Source organism: Solanum dulcamara, chromosome 8, assembly GCF_947179165.1.
Source record: "Solanum dulcamara chromosome 8, daSolDulc1.2, whole genome shotgun sequence".
In the NCBI taxonomy this organism is placed as follows: Eukaryota; Viridiplantae; Streptophyta; class Magnoliopsida; order Solanales; family Solanaceae; genus Solanum; species Solanum dulcamara.
The window spans coordinates 78,481,843-78,493,413 of record NC_077244.1 but is presented as its reverse complement, the minus strand read 5'-3'; the positions used below and the strand labels follow the sequence as shown (position 1 = coordinate 78,493,413).

Here is an 11,571-nt window from a genome sequence, read left to right as displayed (position 1 = left end):
TATTGGATGAACCCCCTCGTGTTGCCGTTTGTATGAAAGTTCTGTTGGTGAGCAGAATGAAAATGCAACATGATTAATTTCAATATATAAAGACAACTAACACGGACAAAGTGACTCCCAGTGCAAAACTTGTTTCTGAGGGCAAATCTATCAAATTTAATCGACCATGAACGAGTATCTAGTGAAATGTACCGGAAGATCCTGGTGTACAACAAGGGAGCAAATCTAAAGCTTATTTGCGATATGATCTGCAAATACAAATATGTTAACCTTCTGCAGCGTTCACAATACACAAGTTCACCAGAATCATTCAAAGATTCTAGATAATCAGTCTTCGGAATTTCCAGTCATAGCAGCTTTCTTGATTACCCAAGGCTAGAAATCAGCCACAAGTTGTTCAGGAATAATCACCATCCCCTCCTTGCTCTGGTTCCTACAGGATAGCATGACACTTGAGTGATTAACAGCATGAAACTTGACTAGGATTATCATGCATGGTCACCTAGTTGGTCGAATACTGAAAATAATAGCTTAGGCTGATTGAAGATTATTTTTTGACAACAATGGTGTCCAGGCAAGCTAGTGCACACTTCAACAATTCCACTGGATACCTACTATCTCCCACCGATTTAGATACCAGATAACTCTTCCCACCAAGGCAAGAATTTGAACCCTAATCTCCAAAGGTTGCACCGACTTCATTGACCATTAGGCAGTATCCTCGGGTGCCTAATTGAAGATAAGTGTGATACAAAAGCAAAAGTCTTTATTGAAGGAAAATCAGGGGACACTATAGGGGGTGCTATAGGTTCATCATGCGTAAAATGCAAAATATTAACTACCCAACTTACATTATAGTCATTGTCACATCTTACAAACAGTTTTCCCTAATACTATACGGACTTTTTTTTATCAAACATCATGCCTTTTGGTTGAGTTATAGTCAATTACGAAAATGCCAAATAGATATGGTGTCTCTAGACAACCACTGCAGGTTACACATTATTAAGACTTTAATGATCAGTCATGCATTTGGACCAATGAACCTGCAGTTCTTTGTAGAAACTGCAGAGTCATTACACCAATTCCAGCCAAGACTACCAATATCCTATTCAAAAATCTTCAATGCTAAAAGTTCTTTTTCTTGTTTAATTCGAGAAGATTAATTGGAGTATATAATAGCATATATTCTTTTTGAAAATTCAGCCAAGTTATAACCAAATCCATGCAGCAGCTAATAACTTTTACTAGCAAAGCAAGATGGAAACTTTGATTTACAAATCCAAACTGTTAAAATAACGATAGATAAAACTTATGCTCAGGAATAACACTTACTTCTTGGACGCTTCATATTTCGGCAGAACTTGCTACCACACTGGCATTTAAATGCTTTTACTGGATGTTCATGGTCATCAAAATCAATACCATAATCCTGCAAGAACCAATCCAAAGTTTGTCCAGAATATATTCTGTCAAATATCTAAAAGAAGCTTTGTGGAATGAAGGCATGCTCATTCTTCTAAAAACTAGATATGTTATAAACGTTTGTTCATCTTTCATGTCACATCAGCAGAGTTTGACAGAGTCAACCTCTTGACTACCATCTTCTCTCTGTTGAACTTCATTGAATTGGTATGATCATTGAACAAGTTGATAAAAAGTGCTTATTTTTTTCTCTAGGGGCATTACTATTGACCATCTTATTTTCATATTACTTGGCTTGTTTAAGAGTTGAGTAATTAAGGATTTTCTTTAAATAAAAAGATAAAAACAGAAAGACAATATCCGATAAACTAATTTAGTTAATCAACTTTCGGCATCAACACTCAAATTAACAATTTAATGATGAAGGTAAGAGTATTAGAATAACAGGTCCAATAGAGCAGAATGAATATAGAAGATTCATACGGCAGACCTCAATTAGTTTGGGATTGAGGGGTACTTGTAGTAGTACTACTGATGGACTAAACTGTATTTGTCAAAGTTAAGAAGGAAGATCCCTTATAACTAATCTAATAATTTCCAAATACCTAACTGACAGATATCCCTTCTTTTCTATATTCTTGGGTGATTTTCTTTATATCAAGATGCACCATACAAGATAAATCACATTATTTAGACTAGAAGTACTAAGAGTTGAGAAGCATCCATCCATCTTTCAAGCTCTTTTTTAAGAAGAAAATATGGGTTTTCATCCTTCTCTTTCTGTTTTCTCTTGCAGGGTGGGGTTGGGTTGGGTAGGAGGCATAGTTCTGGCTGTGTCATTTTATTATTTTTAATACAAACCATGGCAAGCTCTTCCAGACAACTTTTTATATAGGTACGTAAGCTGCCCACAATGGAGAACCTCATCACCCAAATCCAGCTCATGAGGTCAACATAAGAATGTAGCTGAAATCCATTGAACTTGAACGAGATTGCATTTTTATTTTAATGAAAGTGGCAGCATTATTTCTCCTGAAACAACCATGTCCAGATACAAATAGAACTTCTATGCATCTGTGTGTGTGTGTGTGTGTGTGTGTGTGTGTGTGTGTGTGGTGTATGCGTGTATGTATGCGTGTATAAAGAGAGAGAGCTCATAAACGGATAGTATTGAATAGACAGATATATTTAAAGCAAAAAATAGAGGGCACCACAATACAATGAGCATTTGTGAACCAGATCAAGTCTACTCACCCAAGTGAGTTCTTCCAATGCCTTGACCTTTCTTGTAGTGAAAAAGGCAAGCTGCATAAAGGAACACATGAGATATCCCCAAAAAACGTTAGAATAAAGAGCTAGGAATACTGAGTATTGAGGACAAAGTGAAGTGAAGATGCAGAAGCACAATGTTCCTCCTTACATGATAATAGTGGTGATCTGGAGTCTCTATTTCAACTGGTATTTCAACCATATTTGAATCAAAACATCTGGACCAGAATAACAATAAAATAAATCACACCGACACAGGTTAATAACATATTTACACGTGATGCAAATATCTAATATATAATGCGTAGCTTTCTTTTGGCTATTGTTTCCTTTCATTCTTTCATTTCTCCCTCGCTTCCTCTTTTTTACTTAATTGGAAACAAAGTGGATTCTGAAATGGTAATATTGTGCAAATTTCTAGGTACACAAATATGTAAGGCGTGCTTTAGAAACAGAGTAGTTAAAGGTGGCTAGATGCAGGAATATGAAAAAGAAAACATGAGTAGAATTCATCACAAAATGTGAATGTTTTATGCCTACTGAACACAAGATATTCAAGAAGTGTTTTTGCCTCACTTGCAATATGAATAATCAAATAACCAAGAAAAGGCAAAAAGCTCTTCATAGCATTTGAGAAGTTAAAATGCAGAAAAGATCCAGAGTAATTTAAGTATGTACCACCTGATAGCTGTACCACTAGTCAAAGTACAACTCTTATAGCTCCTAAGAATACAAGTAAATAAATAAAATTGGTGCAAAACTGACAGCCAAAAGGAAGTAGAGGCTGGGAGAAAATCAGCAAAAAGACAGTTAAAACATGAGATCCTACTAAGTAAACATACCTGTGATTGATAAACCTGGCTACATTCCCAAAAAATGTCGCATCCAAACAAAGGGCATCTTCATCCTTTAAGACACCCTCAGAACCCCAGTCAGCATCAAGCAGCACGGGATAAGAATGTTCCTCTCTATTAGGGCTTTGTGAAACACGATCAAAGAGTTCTGCGTTGGTAAGAACTTCTCCAACATACTCGCAAATAAAAGCACCTCTTGGAAGATCCTCAAGGGTACGTAAGCCCCATCCTTTCCCATCAGGAGTCATAAACACCTGAAATAAGTAAAACCAACATAAAAGCTAGATGAAGTTAATACTGGATATCAAGAATTATTTTAGAAGTAATTGCAAAGAAAAGAAAGTGATTCCTAAGAAGCTCAAAAAGAAAGCAAATAAAGCAAAAGTGAGCCTCAAAAGTAATGTATGAGTTACTGCTGCATCAGGCACCTTAACAAAGGCCATTGCAACCGCAACCACAAATTCTTACCTGTAACTTGCGGCTAATACCTCGTTGTACCACACGGTTCCCACACTGTTTATCACAGCCACATTTCCACCAACACTCTTTGATGAAGTTCCTCACTAGATGACCTTTACAAGGTTCGATAATATCCTCACTTTTCGATCTTTCCAATGGGCATTCTTTGCAAAAGAATTGGCAGTGTTTCTTGGGGTCGCGATTCATAGAAATACTCTCTTTAAGAAGCTCCTCTTTAACAAGACCTTCTTTTGTATATGCAAAATCACCACCAGTTTCATATGCGCATGCACAAGGTGTGGACAGTGACAAACAATCACCAGTGCAAGTTGAACAACTGTTGTCATCTCCAATACGAGCCAGAGAGAAGTTCAGATATGCATTCTGGAAAACCACATTATGAGCTATGTAGTTAAAGGACGGAGGGCTTTTGTCATTAACTTCATTCACCAATGAAATCATAAGCTCCTCTTGCCCCTTGGTTATATCCGTAACAACACAAGAACCTGTTTCATCTTGAGTTGATTTACACAGAGCCACTAGACTTTGAGAAGTAACATGTTCAAGAATATTCTGATCAATCTCTGGAGGACTACCACAGTTCTCCACATATGCTATTTGATCAGTTGAGGCGCTGTTGTTATGACTATTACAAGGAGGAGGGGGCTGTGGTTTCTCTGGTTGAGCCTCCCCAGCATCAAGTTCTAAATTTTTAGATCCCCACAGAGCCACTGGACTCTCAGACATAACATGTTCAAGAATATTCTGATCAATCTCTGGAACACTACCACAATTCCCCACTGATGTTGTTTGATCAGTTTGGGTGCTATTGGTGTGACCATTACAAGGAAGAGGTAGCTGTGATTTCTCAGGTTGATCTTCCCCAGAATCAAGTTCTAAATTTATAGATCCATTTGAAGAAACTAGGGCCATGCTTCTATAGCCAATATCATTTTCTGCATCCATGTTTGCAGTCTCTAGCAATTCATGATTGTACTGAGTTCCCAGTTCCAAAAAGCACTCACACATGTCTTTCATCAGCTTCGGCACAGAAAAGTTAGGGTCCAGGGCTTTGAATGGTTTAAGACATTTATTCTCCACCAACTTCAGAACAGCCTCTAGACTAGGCAAATGGAAGTCTGATCTACCAAGAGCTGCGTCACAATATATAGAGACTTTAACCTCTCCAAAAGTCGAGGAGGCAATATCTATGTTAGAATAACACACATTCTGTGGTTTTACTAGTTCATGAGTTGTTGCCAGTCCATTTGAAGAAGTTGGAATGTCCTTATCTGCTTCTCTTCCGCCTCTCAGTTCTGCTGCTGAGGTTTCAGAAGTTTCTGCCTGCTTTCTTGAGGCATTACCATTGGAAGAACCTTTGTCGTTTGATGGCTCTACATAATCCAAACAATGACCTTTAGAAGGGAGAACTGTAGCTAAGATGTTACCAGGAAACGTCCCAAGAGACATCCACTTCAGACAAATATAAAGCTATATTCCCTCTATTTCAATTTGTTTGGTACAATTTGACTGAAATGGAGTTTAAGAAATGGAGGACCTTTGAGACAAAAGCTTAATATTTATGAAGTACAAAAGTACCCTTGTAGTAGGGTCCACAAGCATCAAATCTATTAGTATTAAGAGCAAAATGGGAAGTAAATATTACTCCCTCTTTCTCATTTTAAATGATGTAGTTTGACTTGGCACGGAATTTAAAAAAGAAAGAAAGACTTTTGAAACTTGTGGTCTAAAATAAGTGATAGATGTTTGTGTGGATATAAATCATATCATTAAGAATAAAATGAGCACTTTAAAGTTAATTTATTACTAAATATAGAAATGTGTCATTCTTTTTGGGACTGACTAAAAAGGAAAGTAAGTCATATAAACTGAACAGAGGGAGTAGGAGTTTTAGAATATAGAAAGGTGCCAATATTTTTTAGACTGATGAAAAAAAAATGGCGGCGCCAAACAAATTGGGACAGATAGAGTTATCCTATACAGAGCTACACGGTCGTCCAGAGCTGAAACATTAGCTGATAGAGTGAGAACTTGCCTAATACAATGGCACCATTCCAGACATAAATTAGTAAGCCATTCTAGAGATGTCATGTATTGATTCTAGCTCTTCAACAGAGAAAAATCACTAGCTCTACTTGCTGCGGAAAATTTAACTAGTATGAAGAATTCAAACTATGACATGATAAGGACCAACATCCAGCTATTTGAGATAATACATACCAGGGTGAATAACAGTAAGAGGAACATCAAACTGTGGCATTTCAACAGTATTTGGTTCATCCTTAGGCTTGATGATATCATGAGTACCCAACATTTTGATGTCAGGTTCAGTCTTCGGCTCTTTGAGGTATGAAGCATGAGAAGCTTTCCCAAGGACTAAACCTTTCTCCTTGGACATGATTTGAGGTGTTTGAGTTTCCTTCCCTTTGAGATGATTCTTCCGAGAATTAGCATTATTTTCCAATCTGTCAGCACTATTAGGTGAGACTGGTTGCTTTCCTTTGTTTCTGACATATGTCAGACATGAGACAGACTGGGACTCAGCTGCTGCACTTCTATTATTCAGCTGAGGGCCTTGTGAGCAACCCTGGGAATTAGTTCCAGGTAGTTCAGCTTGCTCCTCCACTTTCTTGAATGAAGTCCCAGCTGAAATAGAACTAGAATTGTTAGCAGAAGATGAAGCTTGAACTTCTTGATGTCTTGATCGCAATCTCTTTAAGGGTCTTTCAGGCTCCTCATCCACTGCTTCTTCCTCCAAAACCTCCTCTTGCTAGAAACATGACAAGGCACCAGGATAAGGTAAAGGGAAAGACAAACGACACCAATAAGCATCAATATAGAATATATATATCAAACACAGGGAACCAAAATAGAACTTTTACTTCAGTATTCTCAGTCTTCTTACTTTCTGTTGCCTGGAAAAGTGATGCAAACAACAAAAAATTCAATTCGTATAGAGCAAATAAAAATGCTTTGTATAGAAAAGGAATAAGAAAAAAAAAGGATAGATTGAACCTCTGCCTCCTCTTTCTCAAATATAGCATCTGCAAGTGCTCTGTAGTTCTCTTCTTCAATAAGCACCCAGTTCTTGTCGTACAATTTAAGAAGGCTTTTTAAGACTGGCTTCACCTTTTCTTGGGAGATTCCAATATCTTTCATCGCACGAAATGCTTTCGCAACTTTTGGATTGCTCGGCATTGTTTTTTTCCTTGGGTGGATTTAATAGAAACTGCCAAATCGATCAGTGAACCTACATCATACCAGACTACATGTGAGCGGAACATTAACAAAATTCTAACAAAGGCATTCAAACTCAAAACACAATCTAGGCTGTTGTACAAACAGAAAGATGAGGATAATGCTCATACTTAATTTACTTTTAAATGTTATGGTTTTTTATTTATCTTTTCATGACAACAGAACTTGAATTCCATAGACCCAAACTCTCCTGTTCTACGTTGGTGACTCAGCAAGGAGTATTATTTTGAAAGGTCCGTAAGGACAACTGACTCAGAGACAGGGATGTAAAAATAGAGGTAATATATACAGAACGGGGGAAAGAAACTGCACCTGTTCATTGAGTCCTCAATGCTGCAATTAGGTTACAATGAAAAAAAAAAGAATAGACACACTTACTGGTTGTAGTATCAACCAGTCTCTCAACCAACAAAAGACCACCCTACCATCTCAAAATAAATAAAAGAGGAAAATCATAGACTTCTATTATTTACCTCATAAGCTTTAACATCTGAATATTTCTTGTTCATATATTACTGGGAGAATCACAGTGAGCATAGCAGAAGCTTTCCCACAAAAGAAACATTGTTTATCTAATGAGAACATCTAGAACAAATTGCTTTTATATCCCAAACTTAGATTATGGAGTGCGATATGTGACTTGTTCACCGAACTACACAAAATGAACAATTCAAAGTGTGTAATTATGAAATGATAGATGATAAAACCAAAAAAAGGTGCAAATCATTGCAACTGATGTGACGACTGAGAACCCTTAGTTGCAACCAATTGAAAGAAAGAAAACCTGTCTCTACCGTGTGCCATCAACCTTTGCTACTGAAGATTATTGATTTTGTAAGATAAGAATGAGGATACTCCACCTATCTGAGTGATGTCAAGACCACCCTAAAGAATGAAGAAGCTGAACAGAGTATTGACTTTTCCAAGAACATTTCATGTTCTCCTTGCCCAGGTGCAAAAACGTATTTTGCATTACAGGGGAAAGTAAGTTGTCCCGTTCCTTCTATATTTCTTCACCTGGTCCATATCAAAATAACTGGACATTGAAATCAAAAGTTCAATCTCACTTGGAAATGGCAAAAGGTGTTTCTTGAATTGAATGTGGGACCATCAAGGAAAACTTATAATGGAGAAAATTGAGTCACAGCTAAATTAGAGTTATTGCTTTGCACTAAATTTGAATCCGGCTATCTATGAATGTAGTGGTCATGTCTAGAACCACCAGACTATATTCAAACAGAATGTTACCATATGCGAGAAGTGTAGAAACAGCGCACTCGGAAGTGTCAGGAATTATATGAACCAAGACATTGATAAACTGCAATTAAGTGAAATATATGCAGTAAAAACAATGACAATGAGGTCCAAAAAGCATACTGTATCCCTTATTCAAATGCAAATATGCATCTTTAAAATTTCCATTTAGATTAGTGACTAGCTTTCTTAAAGTAGATTTCTAATTTCCTATTCCTAATCACTAAAATATTCACCCATAAATTCTCCAAAATAATCAATTTGGCCCTTTGCCAGCTACATTTGTATCTCATCAAGACAGATCCCATGAGCAAGAAACACTAACAAAAAAAGAACTTTTCTCCATAACGTTGGACCAAGTAGCAACACGTCATCAAGATTTGATCATCGCATTGGAACACACACCTTAACACTTGGCATTCTAAGGCACCACCTAAACAATGTGCCCTCCACTTTGAATTGTACCTAACTGCAGGGCTTCAGCACACTTCAATTAAGCCTTTAAACAAACTTCCCCAATATACTGCACCACCAGCAACCAACTGTTAGATTGCAAGATCTGATACAAATAATTGTGTGAAATTTTCTAGCAATGGACACGATTTTATGTTTCTTCTTTTAATCAGTTTAAGTCATATCACATGACCAGCTTGTTTCTATCTCTATTTATTTAAATGATAAACCTAAACCAATTTGTGGAGGCATACTTGTTTCAAGACTCATGCTTTTCTCCTGAATTATTATTATTTTCCCTTTTTTGGGGTGGGGAGTGTGTAAGCTATCAAAGGACAGAAAGATGAAGATTTAAGGAATAATTGCAACAGCTCAGTAAAGTTTATTTTTACTATAGGCAGAAAGGTTCTTTCCTTCCGAGTCCTAAATTTTTCATATCAACCAAGATCAATGATACTTCTGTGTTTGTCACTGAATCAAAAACATATACTAAATTCAAAACACTTTAATGAATCACTTAAAAAAACACATTTTAACACATGAAAATCAAGAAACTTGAAAAATAAATTTAACAAACTAACATTCTTAATTACTTGAACTTCAGGTGCCATGCAACTAATCACAGTAACGGGTCCACCTGGAACCATGACCCCTCATGACTCAATAAGATTTTGTAATTAATCATCTACATTTTCTTTTGAAAATGGCTCAAAGTTTACGAGCGAGCCATTTTCACACCCAAATTGTTAACTCGTAAAATTTATAAAAAGCGATGACATCACAGTTGAAATTTTCTTTCGGAAAGTGGGTATCAAACACAGCATTGCATTCCAGTACACGAAAAATTAGTGTTTTACCTAGCGTATAAAATCATTGCAAAAATGAAGGGATTTTTGTCAAATGAAAGATAGAAACAAAGAACTGAAAATAAGAATGGTAAGATTAACCGCGAGAGAGAAAAAAGAGAAACGTACAATTCGATTCAACAACAACAACAACCCGGTGAATTCGATTCCCTTTGAGAATTTGAGAAAAAATAGATGAATTTTGTGCAGTGAGAGAGGAGGGAGAACTGGGGAAGAGCAATTTCAGTCACAGAAGAGGAGCATTGGGGGAGAATGAGGCTGAAAGCAATATAAATTTGGGCTTGCTAAGAAGGATTTAGGCTTGGGCTTGGACCTAGTCCTTTTCAAATGGACATGAAAAATGTTGCTTTGAATTTTGTTAGTAAGCATTTGGTAAACTTGCATAAATTCCACTAATTTAGAAACTAATTACTTAAGTTATATTTTAGTTTGTAATATTACGAATCTGATCAAATTTTAGTGCATCTAGATACGTCCGGATACATATATTTCAAAATACATGGATCAAAATTAGGTGTAATTTATTTTGGATACACTACAAGAAAGGGTTTGCTGGTAGAATGGGGGTAGATAGCCTTTTGGGGCCATATGAATTGAAAAAGAGTTCTTTGGAAAAGAAACTACACCAGGCTCCCTAGATCAATGGAAGGTCTCGCGTAGATCAATTACCTAAACCATGCTTTTCCCAAGCTGAGGTCTAAGACCCTTTCGGAAGCAAACCCCAGAAGAAAGATGGAGGGGGCACTACCTGCAGTTAGAACAGACAGATAAGAGCACATAGCATCACTTACTAGGATCGTCGAACGGATAGCAGCATCGCATTGAGAATTGACTCATCGGATTAACCACTTAGACGCAGAGTTCCCCATATTCCATTTCATTAGCAACTGAAATAGATCTAAACGGATTGCTTGGTACCCAGGGCTTCAAAAATGAATTGAAAATAATATCGCTTTGCTTGACCTGATCGTTGTGCCAAGGGCTGGTGGTGCCTTGAGCAGCTCTTAGTTCCGTTTGCCCGCCCCACGGCTTATTTCATCTCGATGTTTGAAAGATGTTCTGTTCACATACTCGTTTTCACACATAGGCACAGAGAGTCAGTCAAAACTCCACTTTTTAGAAAGAAGGGGCCCAATTGGATTTGCATGTATTTGGGATACAATAGACTTCTCGCTTACCTCCCTCAATCTCCCTTGTCACTCTCATATGTATCTGGTATCCCAGATACATGTGAATCACACTAAATATATAAAAATACATATATGTAGTATGTAGTATCTCACTAGCCTTTTTCCCTATTTTTAATGTATCTGGTAGCAAAAATACATGTATCTAGATGTATTTTTCTTAATATATAGTAGGAAACTCTTAAGAGGTGACAAGATACGTAATTATTTGAAAGTATAGGTAGAATTAGAGCCTGTTTGGATTGGTTTATACGTTACTTATAAGTTGTTTTCGGCTTTTTTGAGTGTTTGACTGACCAACTTAAATTCATTTTGTGCTTAAAATAAGCTCCAATAAATATTTGGTTTTGTTTGAATGGACTTATTTTAAGTAGCTTACAAGTTGAAAATAGCTTATAAGTCAAAATAAATAAATTGGGTTGCACCTACTTTTTAAAAACTTATAAGCAGTTTTCAACCAGGCTCTTAGTATATATGGTATGAATGTATGTCTAATGAGGTAGTTTCTCCTAAGCATGGGAATCT

The 11,571-nt window shown here is 36.7% G+C and overlaps 1 protein-coding gene across 8 annotated transcripts; it reads right to left on the bottom strand.

Annotated features, from left to right (window-relative positions):
- Nucleotides 1–57: 57 nt before the first annotated feature.
- Nucleotides 58–10,190, bottom strand: LOC129900580 (probable inactive histone-lysine N-methyltransferase SUVR2). Of its 8 annotated transcripts, none has more exons than XM_055975584.1 (12): nt 9,968–10,190; nt 8,946–9,063; nt 8,071–8,322; nt 7,044–7,278; nt 6,911–6,943; nt 6,249–6,798; nt 4,017–5,401; nt 3,537–3,802; nt 2,846–2,912; nt 2,680–2,730; nt 1,336–1,432; nt 58–433 (listed from the first exon to the last, which is right to left on the bottom strand). In XM_055975584.1, exons 4-12 carry the CDS (start codon nt 7,224–7,226, stop codon nt 408–410), a joined length of 2,658 nt encoding a protein of 885 aa, XP_055831559.1. In that variant the 5' UTR covers nt 7,227–7,278; nt 8,071–8,322; nt 8,946–9,063; nt 9,968–10,190; the 3' UTR covers nt 58–407. The 8 variants fall into 8 exon arrangements, with proteins under 8 accessions (XP_055831559.1, XP_055831561.1, XP_055831564.1 ...); XM_055975586.1 differs by having other exon boundaries at nt 8,071–8,303; XM_055975589.1 differs by lacking the exon at nt 8,071–8,322.
- Between the last annotated feature and the right edge of the window lie 1,381 nt (nt 10,191–11,571).

Coding starts and splice junctions, on each gene's coding strand:
- LOC129900580 (XM_055975584.1), bottom strand. CDS start 7,226: ATGCCGAGCAATCCAAAAGTTGCGAAAGCATTTCGTGCGATGAAAGAT. Junction 2,913..3,536: donor GCCAGGTTTATCAATCACAG/GTATGTTTACTT, acceptor ATTCTGGTCCAG/ATGTTTTGATTCAAATATGG. Junction 1,433..2,679: donor CATTGGAAGAACTCACTTGG/GTGAGTAGACTT, acceptor TGGTTCTTGCAG/GATTATGGTATTGATTTTGA.